The sequence below is a fragment of the Myxine glutinosa genome, chromosome 6 (assembly GCF_964187855.1).
Source record: "Myxine glutinosa chromosome 6, kmMyxGlut1.1, whole genome shotgun sequence".
Classification (NCBI taxonomy): Eukaryota; Metazoa; Chordata; class Myxini; order Myxiniformes; family Myxinidae; genus Myxine; species Myxine glutinosa.
Window position 1 is genome coordinate 134768699 of NC_136266.1, and position 24364 is coordinate 134793062.

A 24364-nucleotide genomic window follows, 5' to 3' on the forward strand; every position below is an offset into this window, starting at 1 on the left:
GGAACTGTGCCTCATTAGGGGACGCCGCAAACTTTTCTGCGTCAAACACCATGGTGACTATCAGTTAACACCTGTTAACCTTTACACAAAAAATGTCAAATTTTTATTTTTTTTGAAAAATTTGGGAATGTTAGAAAAATTCCAAATTTGGGAATTTTGGGAATGTTAGGGAATTCTATTTATTGTTAGGGAAAAGTTAGGGAAATGTTAGGGAAAAGCCCCCAATTTCTGTTACGTGCTCCTCCCCAAACCCCGATCACGGTGTACCTCCGAGCCCCGAGAGGAGTCACGGCAGAAAGATGTGTTAATCTGTATGCCAAGGATCAATGGTGAAACCACACCAATTGTTACCAACAAACAAGTATTGTATTAAAATCACACAAGAATAACAGTACAACAACAATAGTAATCAATTGTACAACCAATATATATTTCCTATGATGGTACCATCAGGTTCGTACAATATAACTCACTGTGCTCCAAGTGAGCGAAAAGAAGAACATTCCCAATGTCTCTATTCCGGCTTCAAGCCAAAGTTGATTCCGGTTTCAAGCCAAAGTCGATCCACTCCAGTGATCGTCCGTACGATGTCGTATCGAGACCAGAATCCCTTTGGGCTGACAGTTACACTGCCAAAGATGGGTGAAGGTGTCCTCGAGAAGCGACGGGGAAATCACACCTTCACTCCTTCAGGTATGGACGTTTGACGGCTCTCAATCGGCGAACCGCAGATTTCCCACTCAAAAGCCACGTTACACACACACACACACCAGATTGACGTCTGAATGCGGTGAAAATGGTTGAAGCGAAGTGAAAAACCTTGAGCGATGCGCAAAGCGCGCGAGTCAAAATTGCCGACGGCCCGTTCTCGAGGCGTAACGGCACTACGATGATTCTCCTCGGAATCGACCGCAAAACCTGACACGCAGGTTGATCTGTCACAGCGATAACAACTCTGTCGCAGGAATCCCTTTCCTGGGAAACCCAAAGTTCACTCGTGACTCTCGTTCGCCAACGAGAGTTGCCAACAAGAAGCCTAGGCTTCTTGTCCGACTCACTCGCTCCGCCTTCTCTTCCTCCCCTTCCTCTTCTTCCTCTTCATCGTCGTCCGGGTCCGGTTTTATTTAAAACATTAACTTTTTTACCTTTTGAAAATAGTAATCTCTATTTCCCCCAAACAACAACAATAATAGTACATGGAATCAAAAATGTTTGCAGTGGATGAAAACCACAACAACGGAAGTGACGAATCCGTAACAGTTGATGCAAACAATCTCTACAGGTGTCCCAACCTTTGCTGATTCCTTGATTACAAACCCCCTGTCTGTATAAAAGCAGTATTGGAACAGACTGTTATTACACCCTCTGAAGAATTATTTGGACAATATTGCACTGCAGGAAATAGTATATTGGAAACTGGAGGAAACTCTGACAGGAAGAGGTCTGGCAGACCCAAAGCCACAACAGAATCAGAAGACAAGTTTCTGAGAGTCAACAGCTTGCATGATAGGCAGCTCACAGGACAACAGCTTCAAGCACAGCTTAACACTGGTCGAGGGTAAGCAAGTCTCAGTTTCAACTGTGAAGAGAAGACTTCGAGCTGCAGGTTTGACAGGTCGAGCGACAGTAAGAAAGCCATTGCTAAGATGGCAAAATAAGAAAAAGAGGCTTGCCTGGGCCATGAAGCACCGCCAGTGGACTACTGAAGACTGGAAGAAGGTCTTATGGACCGATGAATCAAAATTTGAAATCTTTGGTTCATCACGCATGGTTTTTGTACGCCGTCGAGTAGGTGAAAGGATGGTTCCTCAGTGTGTGACACCAACTGTCAAACATGGAGGAGGAAGCATGATGGTGTGGGGCTCTTTTGCTGGATCCAGAGTCGGCAACTTGCACAGATTGACTTGCACCCTGAACCAAAAGGGATACCACAGCATTTTGCAGCGCCATGCAATACCCTCTGGTATACACCTAGTTGGTCAGGGGTTCATCCTACAGCAAGATAATGACCCTAAACACACCTCCAGGATATGTCAAAACCTCCTTCGAGGAAAAGAACAAGACGGTAGGCTTCAAATCATGGAATGGCCAGCACAGTCTCCAGACTTCGGCCGTTTAGGCCGAACATATCGTCGAACCTGTCATCTATCACAATCGTCATGCTCTACCTTTTACATTTTTCATTCTGTGTGAAACACAATCAAACCGATTGATAAAATGACTGTCAAATATCGAACGGATCGGCGTTACGGGTCTTCCAACGACACAGTACGTATAGGCCTTAGTCTTCATGCCTTCATGCCTCACCTTCAGGCTGCCTTGGACAAATTAGCCAAGGTTTATTAATACAGTAGTATCTTTAATTCAGGTCAGGTAATTCAGGCTTCAGGCTGCTTAATACAGTGGTAATACAGCTCAATGGAATACTGTTCTCCCCTCTGAGCTGGTGCTCCTGCCGCACACCTAGCTCATCTTCATGCTTTTGAAACCAAAGCTTTCAGAATCATTGGAATCTCCCACGATGAAGCTAACTCCTAGGGCCTTTCACTCACTCACTGCAGGCAGGTTGGTGGTCTTTCTGTCTTCTACCGACTCCTATCCGGCCTAGCTCCCCCAGCTCTATCTGTACTCTGTCCCTCAAATATTCCTACAGGTCACACAAGATCTGCCAGCAACCCTCTTCTGGTGAAATTGCCAAAATCAAGACTCTCTATTCACCTTCACCCTTCATTCCACTTTACTCCCGCCTCTGGAACAAACTCCCTCACTCTCTTCAATCCTACTCCTCCCTCCATGTCTTTAAAACAGCTGTTCACCACCATCTCTTATCTTCTCCCATCCAAAACCTTGATCTATTCTACCCCCGTTAATTCACCCCAGATCCACTTTTTTTGAAATACCAACTTCTTTCTTTACTGGAAGTTCTAGCAGGGTCCATGTGTTTTATATCTCTCACCACCACTCCCCCCCCACCACGCCTTCCCACCCCCCCCCCCCCCAAGTCCTTTCCCTCCCACAGATCTCCCGATATCGCTGTTCTCTACTGTTGTACTTCTGTGCTTACCTCTCTCTCTCCCCATCTTTTCTCCCGCTCCCTTTATTGTATGTTTTGTGTGTCCATTTGTTTTTTTTTGTGATGTTATCTCTGACACGAGCCTTGATCTTGTATAAAATTTAAAAAAGTTTTCATAATAATGATAATAATAACGTTAATAACAATAATAATAATATTAATATCGTAAATATAATGGTAATACTGCACTCCATTTGTCGTGACTGCAGTTACTGGATTGAAGGGGTGTATGGTTGGTTCATTGTTGACTCGAAACATGTGGAATATACCAGTGTCTCAATGTAATATCTTCACTTCCATGGCGACAGGCAGCTTAGAGTTTAGAGTACTTCAGAATAATTTAATACTTACATTATTTGCCAACTAGTATCTCCACCCAGGTCATACTATCCTCTTCAACTAAAGTATCAAACAAGCCCAGCGACACCGCTGTTAAACTTTCGGTTTCGTTTTGTTCTCCTTCCTTCTCCTGTCAGTACTTGTGTCCATGGCTCGCTACATTGCGTTCTGCTTCCCTGCCCCGTGGCTGGTGGCTTGTCGCCCTGGGGACGCTGGTCGGAATGCTCACATAGCTGTGGTGGTCTTGGGCACATGGTTCGTGAAAGAACCTGCAACCAGCCGAGCCCGCTGAATGGGGGACGTCACTGTGATGGACTCACCACGGACCTTCGTTATTGTCACACACCAGATTGTCCTGGTACGGTTACCATGGTGCACAGCATACTGATAGTTGCCATGTTTCAAGGAATGTAATTATAATATATAAAGTTCTTGTGTGTACGATGCATTACCAGAATTCCTATTGAGTGATGTTTATAAAGAAATAATTGGAAAACTTTGAAGCTGACATTACATCTGTTAAGGATTTGTTGGTGCAAAATGGTGGAGCAAAACGCCTCCTTTTTGCTCTGATGAAGGGTTAATGTCCAAAACGTCATCTTTTCTTTATTTCTCACAGCGGTTAGTATATACAGTACATATACCTCAACATCATGCGGATTTAAGCCATTGTTGTCCTACCTGTCCTCTGTCGCAGAGCCCTTCACCAACCAGACGACTTCTTCATTCTCCAGAATGGTATATTTCGCTTTGGAAGTGCGAACCCCTTGGAGAAAGGGAAATACGAGTACTCTGTACAAAAATTGAAAACCAGAAGAAATCTGGTGATCACAAGTTCAACTCCTCACTGTGCTTGGAGAAGAATGGTGAAGCACCCACTGTCTTGTGTGGTTGATGCTCATGTGGATTCCAAGCTAATACTTTGCCGAGTTTCAAATTTTTGATGACGCATGCGTCTAAGCACCCTTACCCAAGACTCCAAGAGCACGATCCTGCTCAATAAAAGCCTGGTTTAATCGGAGTGATGGCTTCACAAGCCCCGACTCTCCGAAACAGCAAATACAACTTATTGAATTTTCTTGTAATTTACCTGGAGGCAGCCATGTTTCACTTTCAGGATGAGATACACGGATCGGTGATAATGAATTTAAGAGACTTTGTAATTGCAGCCACAGAGTAATTAACTTGGTCTAAACAAAGTTAAACTCTCTGATTTCATCGGCGGATGAAACTACTATGTCGAACATTATCCAGAATTCAATACACAAAGCATCTGTTGAAGATCTCAATTTCAAGACTGAAGACATGACCAAATAGTTTAGATTCCCAGTAAACAAGGCTCAGGTCATAATAGAAGCCTTACTTACAAGGAACTTCAACGCAGGAGGAGGCCATTAGCCCATCAAGTGAATGCAATAGTTTCATCCTATGGTTGTCTGTCTATGCTGTTTCCTTTTTAAATGCTGAATGCCAAGCAAGGAGGCAGCATGCACCATTTTAAAGTCTTTGATATGACTCAACCGGGGTTCATACCGCTGACCTCACAGCCTCAGAGCAGACGCTCCAAACATAATGGCACCAAGTTTTCACAAACTTTTAACAAATTCAACATTTTGATCACAAAGTGGTCTTTCTCTGGGAATGTGCATGTAACTTGTGCCATTTGAAGACACTACATCAATATATATAGATATAGAGTCACGTGAAAAAGTAAGTACACCCCACGTAAAGTTTTGACTTTTTCAACATATTTCAACATATTTCAACATACAGCTATTTGATCTTCATTTCAACAATATTGATAGATAAAGGTGACATAATATAACAAATATCATGAAACATTTACATTTTGTAGTCCACTGTACAATTTAAATAAACATAAATGCAAATTTCGCATGTGGAAAAAGTAAGTACACCCCTACATTTATCACTACATCAAATACCTAAAATTAGAATCAGGTGCACCAGCTCAGGTGCAAATGATTAGAACATCGTTAGAGAGGATCTTGGAGGAACCTGTCTTATTTAAACCTCAGACATTTAGTTTGGTTTGCTCTTTGTTGTTGAAATGTGCAGCGTCACCATGCCTAGATCAAAAGAGCTCTCTGATGCCTTCAGAAAGAAGGTTATAGATGCCCACGAGTCTGGGAAGGGATTTAAAAAGATCTCCAAACAATTTGAAATCAATCATTCGACTGTCCGGAAGATCATCTACAAGTGGAGAAGATTCCAAACAACTGCCAACTTGTTCAGGCCAGGCCGCCCCAGCAAGTTCAGCCTGAGAGCAGACCGCAAGATGCTGAAAGAAGTCTCTACGAGCCCCAGAATGTCATCACGGGACCTACAGGTAGCTCTTGCCTCTGTTGATGTCAAAGTGTACGAATCTACCATTAGAAAGAGGCTGCACAAATTTGATCTACATGGGAGGTGTGCCAGGAGGAAACCTTTGCTGTCCAGAAAGAACATAAATGAAGTTGGCAAGAATAAAGTTTGCCAATGAACACCGAGGCAGAGACCAGCACTTCTGGAACTATGTGCTCTGGACAGATGAGTCAAAGGTAGAGCCTTTTGGCCACAGTACCAGAAGACATGTTTGGCGAAAACCAAAGACAGCATTTGACCAAAAGAACCTGATACCAACTGTGAAGCATGGTGGTGGGAATATTATAGTTTGGGGCAGCTTTGCTGCATCAGGGCCTGGGCAGCTCACCATCATAGAATCCACTATGAATTCTTCGTTGTACCAGAGGGTGCTTGAGGATAATGTGAGGCCATCTGTCGGAATGTTGAAGCTCAACCGAAGGTGGACCTTGCAACATGAAAACGACCCAAACATACCAGTAAATCCACCAAGGAATGGCTGAAAAGAAAGAAATGGAGGGTTCTGGAATGGCCAAGTCAAAGCCCGAATCTAAATCCCATCGAGATGTTGTGGGGGATTTGAAACAAGCTGTGCATGCAAGAAACCCCTCAAACATCGCACAGCTGAAAGAATTCTGCGTGGAGGAGTGGGCAAAAATTTCTCCCAGTCGATGTCAGAGACTGGTAGACAGTTATAAGAAATGCCTACTTGAGGTTGTTTCTGCCAAAGGGGGCAATACCACCTATTAGAAGGGTGTACTTACTTTTTCCACATGCGAAATTTGCATTTATGTTTATTTAAATTATACAATGGACTACAAAATGTAAATGTTTCATGATATTTGTTATATTATATCACCTTTATCTGTCAATATTGTTGAAATGAAGATCAAATAGCTGTATGTTGAACTATGTTGAAAAAGTCAAAACTTTCCATGGGGTGTACTTACTTTTTCACGTGACTGTATGTAGGAGAATTACGACATTACTACTAAAATTACTGAAATTACAAATTATAAAAATTACCACAAAAATTAATAAAATTATAAAAAGAAATGATATATGTGGGAAATTAATTATGTAGGCAGGATGCATTCCCACAATGTTCACCATTCCCTTGTATCAATCCGTCTGGGATCTGGGCTGCATGCTCCCATCCACTCGGTATTTTTGGCTTTGTTTCGAGGTTTTGTTAACCATTTTAGGAAACAATCCTTGTCGCACCCATGATATACTTTATTGCTGCTCTTCGGGGTTACTGTGCATGTGCACCAAGCATTCTTTGGCAGATTGTACGAGCATTCTGGAGGTTTCTACTGCATAAATACAAGGCAAATAAAGAGATTCACAAAAATTAATGTCTTTGGCAGTAAAATGCTTCTTTGTTATTCTCAACAGCATACAGCATCATCTAATCAGTGTGTCCTTGTGGACATATGACAGCAGGCTTGGGCACCAGCAGGTGTGCACAATATGGGATCGAGAAACATAGACCAGTCAGAGGCTTGATATAAATAGTCAACAAAATAATGGATGAGCAATTAAAGATGCCCTGAAGGACAGCCTGCCCATCACATCCATCTGCATAAATCAATAAATTAAATGATGAATAAATGATGATAAATGACGAATTCCTTCCCTTTAAATAAACCCATCGCTTTTTTTTTCTTTTTTCTTTTGTATACAAGATCGAGGCTCGTGTAAGAGCTAGATTTACTTCTTTTGAAATTGCTTTGAGAGTATTCCTCATTGGTTTTGGTTGACTGGTGCTTCATGACTGGGAGATCATTTATTTTCAGTGTTTTTTTCATTTATTTTCAAAGATCCAAATGTTTCCTCTGCACTTGTATTTAACGTTCAAGACTTTTTCCGTGTGAGCCTCCTGTCCCCTTTTTTTTTTTTTATTATATGTTTTACGTAAAGGTTTCTTCCCATTTCTTCCACATTCCTTTCTGAAATGTTCTACCTTTTCTCAATTTTAATTTATGTACTCAATTTACCACCCCCAGCCCCTTCCTTTTATTAATAATATGAGTGCCATTGCAAGGAACTTAAACGCAGGAGAAAACCATTCGGCCCATCAAATCTGTACAATGGTTGCCAACATATGGTTGTTTGTACTCTATTCTTGTGAAATGCCGAGCGTCAAGCAAGGAAGCAGCATTTACCATTTTAAAAGTCTTTGATTTGACTAGGCCGGGCCTTCCTCCACCCACCTCCCAAACTCAGGGCGGACGATCCAACCATAACACCACCCGGTCTGGTTAACTGTTTTTCCTCCATTTGTAATAATTAGATGGCACGGCTGACGTCTCCAATCAACATGATGTTGTTGAGTTAGTTGATTTTTGACGCAAACATTACCTGCCTTTTTTTTTGCTACATTTGATGGAGGAATTTATTGATGCAATGTAACTCGTAACTCTTGACGTCATGTTTTAATTACAATTTAAAAGATGACAAATATCTCTCTCGCAGCAAATATGACCGTGGAGGCACCGACAACCTTCCCTACAGCAACAGGGCCAGGGCCAGGTGGGTGGAAAAGCCACTTGAATTCCCGTTGGATATTGCAGAGCAGCATATTGCAGTTAAAGTGACAACATCTTATCGAGGATTTATTTACGTAGCTTTGAGTTTTGTGGCAAACCAAAGGAGTGAGGTACTGAGGTATGCTTGCCTTCACCCCGGTAATTCAATGATGGAGGGATCTGTGAATGATTTGGACATGTAATTGGCACAAAACCGTTTTGATGAAATTGAATCTCGGCTCTAGAATCCAGAAAAGGAAAACCAGTGTGTGATCATGCGAACTTTGCTTTCGAAGTTTTGTTGCTACACATGACAATGTGCTCGAATCTCACAAAGCAGTGCAATGATATTATTGCCTTAACTTAATAACAAGGTTCAACCAACAACATGTTTTTGCACGAAGACGTATATCCAGGCACAGCATTTCTGTTCCAAAATGGCTTTCATCTCGTGTTGTGATGACGATTTAACGTTATAACGATGCACTAAGCAGTCTAATATTACCCAATCACAAAAGCACTCCCGTCCAAGTATATCAGGCATTTTGAAAGCAGACAGGAAATCTGTCAGGACTTTAGACATACGAGATATTTCTTCTTGTAAACCATAATGAAGTGCACATGTTCCTCTTTTTTGTGATGGTCTATTTGGCCAAATATTTTTCAGGATAGCTTTGAATACCCCCCCCCCCCCTCCCCTTCCCACGCCTCCTGCCCCCAAGCCCTCTCCCTCCCACACTTCTCCCTGCTCTCAAATGTTGTGGTTGTGTGCTTCCCCTTCTCTCCCCATCTTCTCTTCCGCTCCCTCTTTTTATATATTTTGTTTGTCTGGTTGATTTGTTTGTGAAATAAATGTTAGCTCTTTCACGAGCCTCGATTCAGTCTACAACAAAAAAAAAAAAGAAAAAAAAAAGTATGTGCGCTCTATTTGAGCTGTCTTGCCTGGGTTTGAATCTCGACCAAGGTATAAACTGCCATCCTGGTGTTACACATTCAGGACGAGGCATCAATGTGTGCGCCGTCCTTTGCATGGACCTCAAAGGGGAATCCCAACGCAGCAAAAATAATTCTGAAAACCATTGAAAATCAACAATCGCGATATAATTTGCAGGGAAAACTTTGAGAATTTTTTTTGCCAATCATTAAGTGTCTATTTTTCAATTTCACCAGTGACGTCACACTCATACCCACCTTGATCCTAATGGCGGTTTACATGGGGAAACAGTGCATGTTGAGCTCGGATTCCGATACCGATTTCACCATCATTAACAACTCTGAAGGTTGTCAGTTTGTTGAAACTGATCAGTGGGATTTTGAAGAAACTATTGGAGACAAAATTAGTGATGGAAACGCATTTGATGGAATTATGGAGCCTTATCGTTTCAAGCCTTGTGCGAGTGATTCAGACAAACATGGTGAAAATGGAGTTGTTAGTATTGTAGAGCACAACCCAACATGGACACGGCACAACACAGCATGGACACGGCATGACACAGTGTGATGTGCGGGTGTCCACATACTTTTGTCCATGTAGTGTATTTTGTAGGGTATCAAAAGACACATTAGCGTTGAGGTAGTCTGAGTGTTTGGGTTCCCCTTTTAGCTGTTTGTCTGGTCTGCTTGTATTAGTTGGTGGACGTTACATATGCCACGGTGACCTTCACGGAGAGTAGGCGAGCTATCGCTACCACCCAGGACAAATTACAAATTCATGCCATGATACCACCGGAAAGACAATGACGAACTTTTTATTTACCCAACATAACCCATGTTAAGAGACTGCTTGTTGTATTACACAATGATGATTATTTGCACAAAGAGTCCTCATTTTATACAGATGGAGATTTTGGTCCGTGGACCTCCTGGTCACCTTGCTCACGCTCATGCACTGACACTGCACATCCTGCCACAAAGACGCGTTCTCGCTTCTGCCACCCGGGAGGTGAATGTTCAGGGCAAGCTTTCCAGGAGATGGTGTGCAATTTGCCACAATGTGGAGGTATGTATGATTGTGTGCAATTTACCACAGCTTGGAGGTATCTGATGCCACCTCTGTGGATGAATGATAAGTTATTTGCCATATTTACCTCCTCCACCAAAGGTTGACGGAGGTTATGTTTACCTCCACCACCGAAGGTGGACGGAGGTTATGTTTTCACACCTGTCTTCTATCTGTTTGTCTGTGAGCAGGATATCTCAAAAAGTTATGGACGAATTTAGACGAAATTTGGTGGAAAGGTTTGGATGTGCAATAAGAACTAATTTATTCGATTTTGGTGAAGATCCGGATTGGATACGAGAATTTTGAAGTGTCTCCTCACCAATGAGTGACAAGGCTAAGAACTATAAATAAGATGATATAGTATTTGCAAAAGTTGTGGACGGATTCAGACGAAACCCGGTGACCAGTTTGGATGTGTGACTGAAAATTCCCATCTCTGTGAAATTGACATAAATCTGATTAACATAAAAATGAATGAACTTTTCTCTGAATGGCTTATACCTGGATTTAATCCAAATTCATGACTATGAAGGTTCTAAAAAATGTCCAAACTGAAAACATCAACATTTGAAAATGCACATGAAAAGTGACCAAGAAACCCCGACTCTTTCTCATATTAACTGTTCCTATTCCATATACCAACCCCCGCTCCATTGCCCTCTCAGTACCAAAGACAGACTGTGAAGAAGGCTCAGATGGCATGGAATGTGATGCTGACTGCTTCTGGGGTGCCTGGACATCATGGAGCGCCTGCACACGGCCTTGCGGAGTGGGCTTGCAGAACCGGCTTCGCACCTACGCCCCACCACGGGGTTCCGGTGCATGGTGTCCTGATATTCTAACAGGCCACTGGGCTGCACGCTTTTGCAGCACAGAAGCTTGCCTCAGTAAGAAGCAATCGATGTAACAAGTCTGTTTACCATTTAACACAACCCACTTTTCCACAGCTTTGGTTTCGAATTCCATGAGCCACTCATCAAATGATCCGTGCAGTATTCAGGTCCTCACTGAGTACACTGATTCCACTCCCAAGTTCGCATTTTGAAATGCGAATTATATTCAACTGTGGAATTTTGTACCCTACAGAGTATTCCCTACACGTCGCGGAATCTCAAGCAGCTCATCTTCTACGGACCATAACAGTGATATGGATATGCAGAGACGTTCTGATTGTTGTATTCTTCATACATATGTTGTAGTAGGAAACAACATATTACATTCCCTGATAAGATGCCATCTATTCCCCTATAACAATAGATTGCTTGGTGAAATTCCCCTATAAAAAGCAACCGACATATTACAATCACATAAATATTGAACTTTCACCTTTCACCCCTTTTTGCTTCTCTGTGTCTCAGGCATCTTTATTCCTTTTTTTTTTTTCTTCTCTTTTTTTTCTGTATACTGAATCGAGGCTCGTGAAAGAGCTAACATTTACTTCACAAACAAATCAACCAGACAAACAAAATATATAAAAAGAGGGAGCGGAAGACAAGATGGGGAGAGAAGGGGAAGCACACAAACACAACATTTGAGAGCAGGGAGATGTGTGGGACGGAGAGGGCTTGGGGGGGGGGGGGGGGGGGGGGAAGTATAAAACCCAAGGACTTCCAGGGCAGAAGTTGGTCTTCCCCAATCCTGCTCCACCTCCTTCCTTCCCTTTCTCAACCCCTCACCCATTTGCATACATAATACGCAGGAATCCCTGGACGGTAAACCGGTGGAGACAGCAAAAAAGGAAGGCTGGGAGGATGATGCCATCCATGTGGAAAATTAATGTTCGAATTACCTGCAGTTCACCATGAGAGTATTCTGAGAGCTATAATTACCTGTGCATCTCTCATTTTCGCTCCGTCGTTTGAGTAGAAAAGTGTAATGGGATGCCACTAAAGTCAGCATCCTCGACTACTGGGCTAAACATTTTGATTTCAATTTGACAGCCACAACAAACATTTATGTACCATCGAATAAGATTATAATTAGTTTACAATGGACCCTTTTGTTGCTTTATAATTGCAAATACAAATTAGTGCAGACAAATTGGAGTGCTTTTCACTGCTTTTGTTTGCATTAACTTTGTGCTTCACGAAGGAAGCTATTTTATTTTGTATTTGCCAATTTGGGCTTGATTGAGCAAGCTTGAAAGTGAATCAATGCTAATCGTTTGTAACCTTCACCTGAAAGTCGTTGGTTGTTATCTCCAAATGTGGGTTTCATAAGGGAGAATAGAGCCCTCCCAGGTCTCGATGTATCCACTTTTGTGTGTGTTGTTGTTTTTATTTTTGCAAGTTGTTGTTGCCTGCTATTCCCACCCGTGGGTGGGCCTCAGGAGATGGAATGGAGATCTACTAGGTCTCAAAGTATCCACCTACATTAGTGTGTGTGTGTGTGTGTGTGTGTGTGTGTGTGTGTGTGTGTGTGTGTGTGTGTGTGTGTGTGTGTGCTCGTGTGTGTGCTCGCACCTTGTGATGAATGCATGGAAGGTTTGTGTTTGAAAGAAGCAAAGGTGATGTCAATAAAATGCAACATTACTACATTATACAAGTCCATTTACTATCCTGCGCTCGCAAAGCGAGAAGTGGGGTTAAGCGACATCAGTTGTGGTAATTTTGCCGTCCTCGGAAGGATGGCAGGCTGAGTCAACCCACCTGGTGTTAATTCAATAGCATGACAGGGGCATGAACTCAAGACCTAAGCCAGCCAGCATATCTGGTGCCAGCAAATGTTAAACCAATTGTGTGTGTATTGGCATTTGTAATAGTTATTCTAATTTAATTATTTAGTATCTTCTGCTTTACAATGCCAAATGTATGTTTGCCAATATGTGGCTATTTTGCGATTTTTTTTTTTTTTACAGAGAGTAATAATGGGAAATGTTTGTGCCTTCTCACCATTTTGACCTTCCAAAGTTGATGGAGGATGGAGCACTTGGAGTCCCTGGTCAAAGTGTGATCAGATCTGTGGTGGGGGGCGCTCACTCCGCGTTCGAGCTTGTACTAACCCCCCTCCGAAAAATGGTGGACGCCCTTGCCGAGGAGCTCGTTACCAGGTGTCAATGTGTGGTGCACAACCTTGTGGTGAGAGGCATAGCCATGGAATGTCATGTTATTCATTCATTGCATCAATGGTTTTGTATGAGTGCAAGTTATTATACTCACTGATGAAAAATGACATTGGAGCAACTTTGTACATCAACTGTAAGCTCTTATTTCACCAAATGCACGTTTCTGGACATGCTGTTTTCCTTTATAGTCCACATGACCATTCTCTGAAAACCAGATGCTCTATATTAAGCAAATAATCAAGTATAAAGATATACGTTCTTTTGAAGGCCAAATACTCAAAGAAAAGTTGTCTCCACTCCTCCCAACCCATCCTCCAAATTCCTAACAAGAAAGAGAAATCAGAGATTGCAGACCCTCGCCAGGATGTGTTTTTAGTGGTTCTTAAGGCATTTGTGTTAGTTAAAACAAATATGGCGGTCGAACCACGTGGCCAATGCCATCATCATTATCTTCCATCTCCACCAATTTATCCCTAGATGACGCTCAACAAATTTCATCTTGATTGGATGAAGTTTTGTACTTATTGAATTATGACTTCATACTGGAGGCACCTATGACATCATCATTAACATATGTTAATCCCCATGGAGAGTTCTTTACAATCAGCCTTGTCTCAATTTTTTTTATGCATCGCTTTTGGAAATATAGAGGTGCAAAGTTTTTCGGTTTTTACAAGATGGCGCCCATACCACGTGACCTATGTCGTCATACAACAAAACAACAACAGGCATTTTAAAAGGCCATTTTCCCTGCAAGAGTGGGGGTTAGCCTTGCGGTCCCCATGACAATGTTCTCCATTTTGCCCTATTTTCTGCATCTCCCCTTGTTAACCCCCTGGCCCGCATTTCTTCTTCGACCATCTTTAGCCAAGTCTTTCTCGGTCTTCCCCGTCCTCTACTTCCTTCCACATTCATTTCCATCACTCTTCTCAACCAGTCACTTTCATCCTTCCTCAACACATGACCAAACCATCTCAAACTGTTTCTCTTCACAGCATCCATCACAGGCTCTATTCCCATCATCTTTCGCAATTCATCATTTGTCTTCCTCTCTCTCAACGATACTCCGCACATCCACCGAACCATTCGCATTTCCACCCTTTTCAGCCTTCATTGCTGCTCTACGTTCATTACCCATGTCTCGCTCCCATAAATCATAACACTTCTCACACATGCAGCATACACCTTTCCCTTCAGCTTCAACGACACTCCCCTCCTCATCAGCACGCCACCCAGTTCCCGAAACTTCTTCCATGCACATCTCACTCTTGCAACCGTTGCAGAGTCTGATCCACCTTCTCCATTCAGCATGTCTCCTAGGTAACAAAATGTTTTCACACCTTCCAGCTTCACGCCGTCTCCAAGATCCAACTCCACATTTCCTCCATCTGCAGCTCCCTCTGTGCACACCTTACACTTGAATGTAGCTGCCACACTGGTTAATGACCCTCTCAAACCACTACATTTTTGATGAACCCACTCAGCGCACATTGTACATTGAATTGAGTTCACTCCGACACCCTTCCTGCACATAGCACATGGCCACTTCCCAGTTCTTTCCACCTCACCACATGCTTTACCACTTGCCATCACCTTTATTTTTTCGATATTCACCTTCAGACCTTTCGTCTCCATACATTCCTTCCACTTGTTCATCTTCTCCTTCAGGCCATCCATACTTTCTGCAATCAACACCAGATCATCTGCATACAACAACTCCCACGGTAAACCCTCCTTTACGTTCCGAGCCAGCACCTCCATCACAGCTACAAATAGTAGTGGACTTAGTACACACCCCTGATGCACTCCCACCTTCACCTCAAACTCCCCACTGTTCCCGTCCTTCGTCCTTACAGCTGTGCGCGCTCTTTTGTACATTGCCATCACTACTCTGATCAACCATTCCTCCACTCCTAACTTCCTCAATGCCCATGTCACTACTTCACGTGGAACCCTATTGAATGCTTTCTCCAGATCAACAAACCCAAGAAACAACTTCTTCCTCTTCTCCATGTACTTCTCCTGCAACTGCCTCACAATAAAAAGCACGTCTGTCGTTCCTCTTCCTGGCATAAATCCAAACTGCATTTCGTCAATCTTCACTTTCTTCCTTATCCTCCTCTCCAACACTCTTTCCAATACCTTCATTCCATGCTCCAATAACTTTGTCGCTCAATACGAGCCACAGTCCAGAGGGTCACCTTTCCCGTTGTATAGAGGGACGAGGGTACTCAGTTCCCAATCCACTGGAATGCGGCCTTCTTTCACCACCAGATTGCAGATCTCTGTCATTCTCTTCACACCCCAATTTCCCGCTGCCTTCAACATATCTCCCACAACTCCCGTCGGCCCTCCCGCTTTTCTACTTTTCATTGCTTTAATCGCTTCCTCAACTTCCTTCTCGGTTATCTTCTCTGCCGGTCCTAAAACTGGGTTACTCTCTATGTTGCCATCCCATTCATTCTCTGCATTCAACAGTATTTCCATATATCTCTTCCATCTTCCTTTAATTCCATCTGGGTCCACAACGATTTGTCCCACTTCATCCTTCAAGCAACTCACCCCCATCACATCACACCTCTCTTTCGCTCTCTGCTTTGCCATCCTGAATACCGCTCTCTGACCCTCTTCCAAATCCAAGCGTTCTCCGAACATTTTCCGACATGCCTCCTGTGCCTTTGCTACCTCTTTCTTTGCAGCCTTCTTGGCTGCCTTATAACTTTCATGCTCTTCCTTTTCTGCCCCCATACCCTTCACCTTCTGCCACTCCTTGAACCTCTTCCTCTTCTCATCAATCTTCTTTCCAACTTCATCATCCCACCACCATGTTTCCCAGTGCCTCGGTGGTCCTTTTGTCCATCCACATACCTCACCAACAGACTTTCTTTCATTGACATCCAACCACTTTCAAGCTCAACCACATCATCCTCTACCATACTCAGCCTCTCTTTTAATGCCTCCCTCACTGTCACCTCTTTCAACCTCCACACCTTCATTCTCGGTTGGTACTTCACCCGCCGAGCTCTCCTCGCACCTTTCAACCTTATGTCGCAGACAACCAAGTGGTGCTGTGAAACAGCCTCCTCCCCCGGGATCACCTTTGTGTCCCGGAGGTGCCCCCTATCTCGCCTACGCACCATCAGGTAGTCAACGGTTGTCGTCGACCCACCTGACGTGTATGTAACAAGCTTATTATCCTCTTTCTGGAACTGAGTATTACAAATCAACAAATCAGCTCCATCAGCAAACTCCAAAATCCTTTCACCTTCTCCATTTCTCACACCATATCTTTAACCCCCATGAACTCCCTCAAAACCGTCCATACTCCTTCCCACGTGTCTATTTAGGTCTCCTCCTACCACAACAACTTCCTTATCTTTCACGTTTTCCATCAGCTTCTCTATTGCACACCAGAACTTGTCCTTCTCTTCATCGCTCCGACCAACCTGCGGAGCATATCCCGAGATGACGTTCACCAAGAGCTTTCCAATCATCATTTTCACCATCATCAACCTATCACTCACTCTCGTCACACTCACCACACTGTCTACAAACTCCTCAGAAAACAGGACACCAACACCATTCACGCCTTCTGGGCACCCTTGCCACACAAACTTGTATTTCTGTCCCTGCCTACCCTTCACCATTCTCACACCACTTCCCTTCCATCTTGTCTCCTGCACACAACATATGTCCAACCTCATATGTCCTCATATGTCTGCCTCAACAACGTCATAATTATCATTTTAAAAAATCTACAGGTGTCGGTGCATGTATGGTGAAAATTTCCTGTCAATCGAACCAACGGTTGCAGAGAAAATGACATTTATTCTGTGCGGACAAACAGACAAACGGACTCAAATGCAATACCCTCTGGCGAGGGTAACAAGGCATGTTTTCTCAGATTCTGAAGGTTTTCCATGCCTGCTTTGTCTTCATGCAGATGGCACAGACTGTCCCCCCAGCATGGTGGTCAGTGACTGTGCCAATCGTTGCCCACATTCCTGTGGCAATCTGCAGGAGGGATTTGACTGCTGGGACGGAGCCCCTTGCCTGCCAGGATGTCGCTGCCCTGATGGTGATTTTCACACCCTCTGCCTTATAATTCAGGCCTTTTTGTCGTTTTGAATTTTTTTCAACTATGGTTAACGGAGTAAGGAGAGAGTACAGATTCAACAGGAGGAGGAACTCTCCCATTTTTGCATGTGTAATATGTACATGGCCCGATGAACTTGTGTTAGCCTTATGGATGAACTTGTACATAGTGGTTGTAATAATAAAAAAACAACAAAAATGCTTCAAGAAACTAAATTTAAATACTGATTATCAACTAGAACTCCATGAATATTGCTCTGTAGATCGCACACCTTCACCAGGCTGAACACTTTACGTATTGTATCCCACTGATAGGCCGGATCGCGGATCAGTATCTTTACTGACCAAAGTCGAATCAATTCGTCCTTGTCATAGACACAAAGTTTTGTCAAAACCCTTTCATAACATTTTGAGATATCCTGCTCACAGATAAACAGACATACAGACAGACAGAGGGTGAAAACATAACCTCCGTCCACCTATATTTTTATGATCTCCTCTGGTAAATGGTAAATGCTCCAATCCATTTTCATTCATTCATGGTGATGATTCTGAGAGTTTTAAAGAAGATTCCAAAACACCCAGACCTCAGGGACTTTTCAAGAAATAAAAAATAAAGACGAGGTAACCAGGATTATTTATCATCAGGGTGTTTATTTTGTGGTTGGGGAGTTGTGGGTAGGTCAGCGAATAAATATAGACATACGTTAGAATTAAAGCGAAAAACAAATACTTTCAGTAAAACAAAACTTTAAATTTCAAGGAACACAAACAAAAAACGAATTCAAATTGCAGGTATCTCACAGAAGTTGCTCAACTTTTAAATTAAATTAACACGACCCAAATTTTCCTAATTTACCATGAATACCACATCTTTGACAGCCCCAATTAATCTCACTTTCTTGTAGGGTTGCCCAAGTGGGAGCTTTTTGGCCTAAGTCTTTCACGAATCTGATATACAACTGAAGCTGATTTGGGCAGTAATTTGTATTTTGTTTAGGGTGTTAGTGATAGCTCGCCTACCCTTTGCGGCCATCTGTAACATCCAACTCATGCTCGTAGATGGGATACCCAGCTTAAACCCCATCCATTTTTTCATACAGAATCGAGGCTTGTGTAAGAGCAAACACATTGAACATGAAAGGATGCACAGACACATAAAACATACAATGAAGGGAACGGGAGACAAGAGGGGGAGAACAACAGAAGAAAATAGGGATGTCGGTAGATCTGTGGAAGGGGGAGGGCTGTGGGAGGAGGGAGGGATAAGTGGTATAAAGGAAAACGAACACTACAAGGAATTTCAGGAAAGAAGTTGGGGATTTAAAGAGGCTGATTTGGGGTGTTTTAACGGGGGTAGAAAAGATAAAGGTTTGGATGGGGGAAGACAAGAGATGGTGGTGAACAGCTGTTTTAAAGACCTGGAGGGAGGAGTGGGATTGAAGAGAGTGAGGGAGTTTGTTCCAGAGGCGGGAGAAAAGAGGAATGAAGGAGTGAAGGTGAGCAGAGAGTCTTGATTTTGGCAGTTTCACCAGAAGAGGGTTGCTGGCAGATCTTGTGTATCCTGCAGGAATATTTGGGGGACAGAGCACAGACAGAGCAGGGGGAGCAAGGCCGGAGAGGAGTCGGTAGAAGACAGAAAGACCACCTACCTGCCTGTGGTGAGAGAGAGAAAGGCCCTCAGAATCAGCTTCATCACGGGAGATTCCAATGATTCTGAATGCTTTGGTTTCAATTGCATGAAGCCAAGCTAGGTGTGAGGCAGGAGCACCAGCCCAGAGGGGAGAGCAGTATTCTATTGAGCTGCGGATGAAAGCTTTGTCTGTGGTGAGGAGCTCTGAAGTGCCCAGAAAGGGCTTCGCACGACGGAGGATGCCCAGTCGGCGACTGGCTTTGGAGGCCAGATTGGAAATGTGGTTTCCCCAGGAAAGACCATGGCAAATAGTAAACTTCTATTTTACCAAAGACCCAAAAGACCCAAAAACTTGAGTGACAGAACTTCTTCAAGAGGATTGTTCATAAAGTAGATGGGAGGGTTGTCCAGACTGTCTTTTCGGAGAGACAAAGTGAAAGTGTGAGATTTGTCAGGATTGAAAGACATGTTCCACTTGTTTTACTAGTTTGTGATATTGTCCAGGTCTGCTGAGAGTGAAGAGGCTGCTGCCTGCCGATCTGAGGGTTGGGATATGGAGCGGCAGAGAGTGGAGTCATCAGCAAAGATATAGAGAGGATTTTCCAGAGAGTTGGAGAGATCATTAATGAAGACCAGAAAAAGCACAGGGCCCAGAACACTGCCTTGAGGAACTCTAGCCTGAACAGGAAGGAGAGAAGAGAGAAATCCATTCAGGGTCACACGTTGACTGCGATCAGAAAGGAAGTCTGCAAGCCATGCGTGGAGGTTTCCATGGATACCAGTTTGGTGAGCAGGGTCGGGAGCCAGACCGTATCGAAGGCACCAGATATGTCAAAGGAGACAGCTCTGATTTCCTGTTTGGCATTGAGGACCTACATCCATTGTTGAGACAGCTGAAGCAGCATTTCCAGAGTAGAATGATCTGGTCTGAATCCAAATTGATGATCTGAGATCAAGCCATTGGAGAAGAGGAAGGATTTGATGTCAGAAGCGATGATCGATTCCATGACCTCGCTGATTATTGGGAGCAGGCTGATTGGTCTGTAGTTGCAAGGATCTGTTTTTGCACATTTCTTGTGTATAGCGGTAAAGTTGGCTGATTTCCAAGCAGATGGCAGATGACCTTGAGCAAAAGAGAGGGTGAAGAGAATTGAGAAAGGGTGTGAAAGAGCGGCAGAGCAGGATTTTAGGACCCGTGGGTTGATGCCTTCTGGTCCATTTGCAGAATCAGAGTCGAGGTATCACAGAAATTTATCCATCTTGTCAGGAGAGAAGGACAAAGAGTCCAGGAGCAGTTGGGTTCGACTGGGTAAGGTGGGTACAGAGAGAAATGGGTTTGGGCCACAAGAGATTGAGGAAAACACAGAGTTGAGGCATTCGGCTTTGTCACGTGCCATGTCAGCTGTGTAATCGTTTGAGGTAAGGGAGGGGATGGAGGGGGAACAAACACCAGAAACAGATTTGACCAGACGCCACCAGGATTTGGAGAAGGGAGACAGATTTGAGAGTTCAGTCTTGAGAGTGGAGAGGTATTGTTTTCTGGCTCTCCTCAGGGTAGACACACACTTGTCCTGAGCTTTGTGAAAGGAACTGAGATTGCCTTCAGTTGGATTAGCCTTCCAAGAGGCAAAGGCAAGTTGTTTCAGCACAACTGCCTCACTACAAGTTTCAGTGTGCCATGGACGGGAGGAAGGGTATGACAACTGAAGACGAGATGGGATAAATCTGTGCATGAGAGAGAGAGCAGTTTACTTTGGAAGAACTCCCAGGAAGAGTTGATGTCCGAGGCAGTGGAGATGGGAGACCAGTCCAGATGATTGATGGCTGCATGAAGACCATGCCAGTTGGCCTGAGTGAAATGCCAGACTCGTCGACGCTGAGGGGGCTCTCTGAGAATGGCCAGAGAGATATCCACTTTAGCAAGCAAATGATCAGAAGAACCAATTTGGAGCAGAAGAGCAGCAGACATTTGCATGGAAGTTGATCATAACCAAGTCTAGAAGAGAAGATACTCCATTGACTGAGATCCAGGTCAGCAAATTGACAGATTGTGCCAATCCCAATGAGTCACAGAAGTCCTTTGCTGAGATGCCATGGCTGGTGTGAGAGGTACCCACACCCAACCAGCTGGCATGATGACAGTTGAAGTCGCCACATATGAGGAAGAGAGAGTTGGGATGAGTGAATTGAAGTTGGTCCATGTTGTCAGGCAGCTAAATGTAAATTGAGTCATTGTAGCGGCTACCGCTGGGTTTTCACAATCGCCTTGCACCTATCAAGGACGCGGAGCGATCACCATGCCGGGCTCGTCCAGGACGCCCGGGCAGGCTCGCCCTCAACTTGCCAGGCCGCAGCCAGCATGCTGGGCCACGCCCCCTCTCGCCTTTCCTGGGCAAACGCTCCGGGATAATATGTATATATATTGCTGCCCGATAAATGGGCTTTTCAGAGTGCCTGAGTGTTTGGTTTTGATTAAAGCAACTCGGATGAATTCCAGCTTTTTGTCGCGTCCATTCTTCCGATCGACGTGGGTGCCCCAGCTCCTTCATTGGTGACCTACCGACATGGACACGGCAGTCGCCCTTAAACTGCCTACCTTCTGGGAGGCTCACGCGGCGGTTTGGTTCGCACAGGCGGATTCCCTGTTCGCCCTGCGAGGCATAACGGCCGACGACACCCGCTTCCACCATGTGGTAGCAGCGCTCGGTTCGGCCACCGCACCCTGAGCCTCCTCGAGAGCCCGCCAGCCGCTGACAAATACGGCGCGATTAAGAAGCTTCTCCTCGACACTTTCGCCCTCCCATCGGCGGAACGCGCACGGCGCCTGCTCGACCTGCCCGAGCTCGGCGACACGCGCCCTTCCGAGCGAATGGACTACATGCTTTCACTGCTCGGCGAGCACTCTCCGGCATTCCTGTTCCGGGAGCTGTTCCTCCGTCAGCTGCCTAACCCGGTACGCCTCGCCCTGGCAAGCACGACGATCACAGATCCCCGGGCCCTTGCCAGAGAAGCCGACAAGATCTCCGCCGCAGGTCAGCGCATCGCAGCGGCGACATGGGACCCACCGCCGTCCGACGCAACACCCATGGCGCCCGAGCACCCGGCACGGTCGACGACCGAACTGCCGACGCAATTGGCGGCCGCTACACCGAGCCGACCACCTCCAGCACGACGACCGGGGCCTCCACCTGACCAAGCGTGGTGTTACTATCATGCCAGGTTCGGACAGAAGGCCCGGACATGCCGACCCCCGTGCACCTTCGGCAGGCCAGGAAACGGCCGGGCCGGCGTTCATTACCAGCCATGAGCGCCGGCCACACGGGCAACTTACTGTTCATCACGGATAAAGCGTCCGGACGGCGCTTCCTGTGCGACACCGGCGCCCAACTGAGCGTCATACCCGCCTCTGACCAGGACAGGCAGTCCGCGGTTTGCGGCCCCTCCTTGGTTGCGGCCAACGGATCGACCATCCGCACCTTCGGCCCGCGCAACGTCACCCTCTGCTTCGGCGGCCAACGCTTTGCTTGGACGTTTGTAACCGCAAACGTGCCCATGGCTCTGCTAAGCGCCGACTTCCTCTGCGCACACGGACTGCTGGTGGACGTCCAACGGCGTCGTTTAATCAACGCCGAAACCTTCAGCTCCCTGGTATGCACATTGAGCAGCTCCGCGCCGACCGAGCTGGCATGCGCCGTCCCGGCGGCGAACGAGTTTGCTCGCCTGCTCACGGAGTACCCGGCCCTCACGCGGCCGACGTTTTCGGCCGTCGCAGTACGGCATGGGATCGAGCACCACATACCAACCACGGGCCCGCCGGTCTACGCCAGGGCCCGCCGCCTCGACCCAGCCAAGCTCGCCGTGGCGAAGGCCGAATTCGACGCGTTGGAGCACCTCGGCATCGTGCGGCACTCCGATAGCGCGTGGGCCTCGCCACTGCACATCGTGCCAAAGCCGGGGGGTGGATGGCGCCCGTGTGGCGACTACCGCCGTCTCAATGACGCTACCACCCCCGACAGGTACCCGATCCCGCATATCCAAGACTTCTCCGCCCGTCTGGCGGGACGGGTCATTTTTTCGAAAATTGATCTCATACGGGGATATCACCAGGTACCTGTCAGGGCGGCCGACGTCCCTAAAACGGCAGTCATCACGCCGTTCGGCTTATTCGAATTCTTGCGGATGCCGTTTGGTCTCAAGAACGCGGCTCAGGCGTTCCAGCGCTTGATGGACGGCGTGCTGCGTGACCTGCCGTTCCTTTTCGTTTACCTGGACGACATCCTCGTCGCCAGCACGTCCCGGGCCGAGCACCTCCTCCACCTCCGAACACTGTTCGGGCGCCTCAGCGAGCACGGCCTCATCGTCAACCCGGCCAAATGCCACTTCGGCACGACGGCCGTTGATTTTTTGGGCCACCACATCACCAAGAACGGGGCCGTGCCGCTGCCAACCAAGGTCGAGGCCATCACCACGTTCCTGCGTCCCCGCACCATAAAGGCCCTGCAGGAATTCCTGGGAATGGTGAATTTTTATCACCGCTTCGTGCCCCGCGCTGCTCAACTCATGCGGCCCCTCTACGAAGCCCTCCGGGGCAAGCCGGCCAAGCACGACATCGCCTGGTCTGCAGCAATGGATGCGGCCTTCCAAAGCTCAAAGCGGGCCCTCGCCGACGCAACACTGCTCGCTCACCCGGTGCTCAACGCTCCCATCGCTCTCACCACGGATGCCTCCGACTACGCGGTGGGCGCCGTACATGAGCAATGGGTGAACGGGGTTTGGCAGCCACTCGCTTTTTTCAGCCGGCAGCTCCGGCCGAACGAGCTCAAATACAGCACGTTTGACCGGGAGCTCCTCGGTCTACACCTGGCCGTCCGCCATTTCCGCCACCTCCTGGAGGGCCGACCTTTCACGGCGTTCGTCGACCACAAGCCGTTGGTTTACGCCATGGCCAAGGTCACGGAGCCGTGGTCGGCCCGCCAACAGCGCCACCTCTCCGCCGTGTCGGAGTTTACCACGGACATCCGGCACGTCGCCGGCAAAAACAACGCCGTGGCCGACTGTCTTTCCCGGGCCAGCGCGAACGCGGTCCACCTGGGCGTGGACTTTGCGCTTATGGCGGCGGACCAAACCACCGACACCACGGTGCAAGCCCTCCGGGCGGCGGACACGGGCCTCCGCCTGGCCGACATCCCCTTCGCGGACACTGTCCTGCTCTGCGACGTCTCCCAAGGCCAGCCTCGCCCCATCGTGCCCGTCACCTGGCAACGCC

The 24364-nt window shown here is 46.1% G+C and overlaps 1 protein-coding gene across 1 annotated transcript in view; it reads left to right on the forward strand.

Moving 5' to 3' along the window:
• The window catches only part of LOC137429455 (SCO-spondin), a 444698-nt gene that overhangs the window by 279770 nt on the left and 140564 nt on the right, over positions 1–24364 (forward strand). Inside the window, exons 81-86 of the mRNA XM_078781076.1 lie at positions 3550–3770; positions 8252–8308; positions 10142–10303; positions 10972–11193; positions 13216–13383; positions 17314–17448. Coding sequence (XP_078637202.1) covers positions 3550–3770; positions 8252–8308; positions 10142–10303; positions 10972–11193; positions 13216–13383; positions 17314–17448 — 965 coding nt within the window. The remainder of the gene's footprint in view (positions 1–3549; positions 3771–8251; positions 8309–10141; positions 10304–10971; positions 11194–13215; positions 13384–17313; positions 17449–24364) is intronic.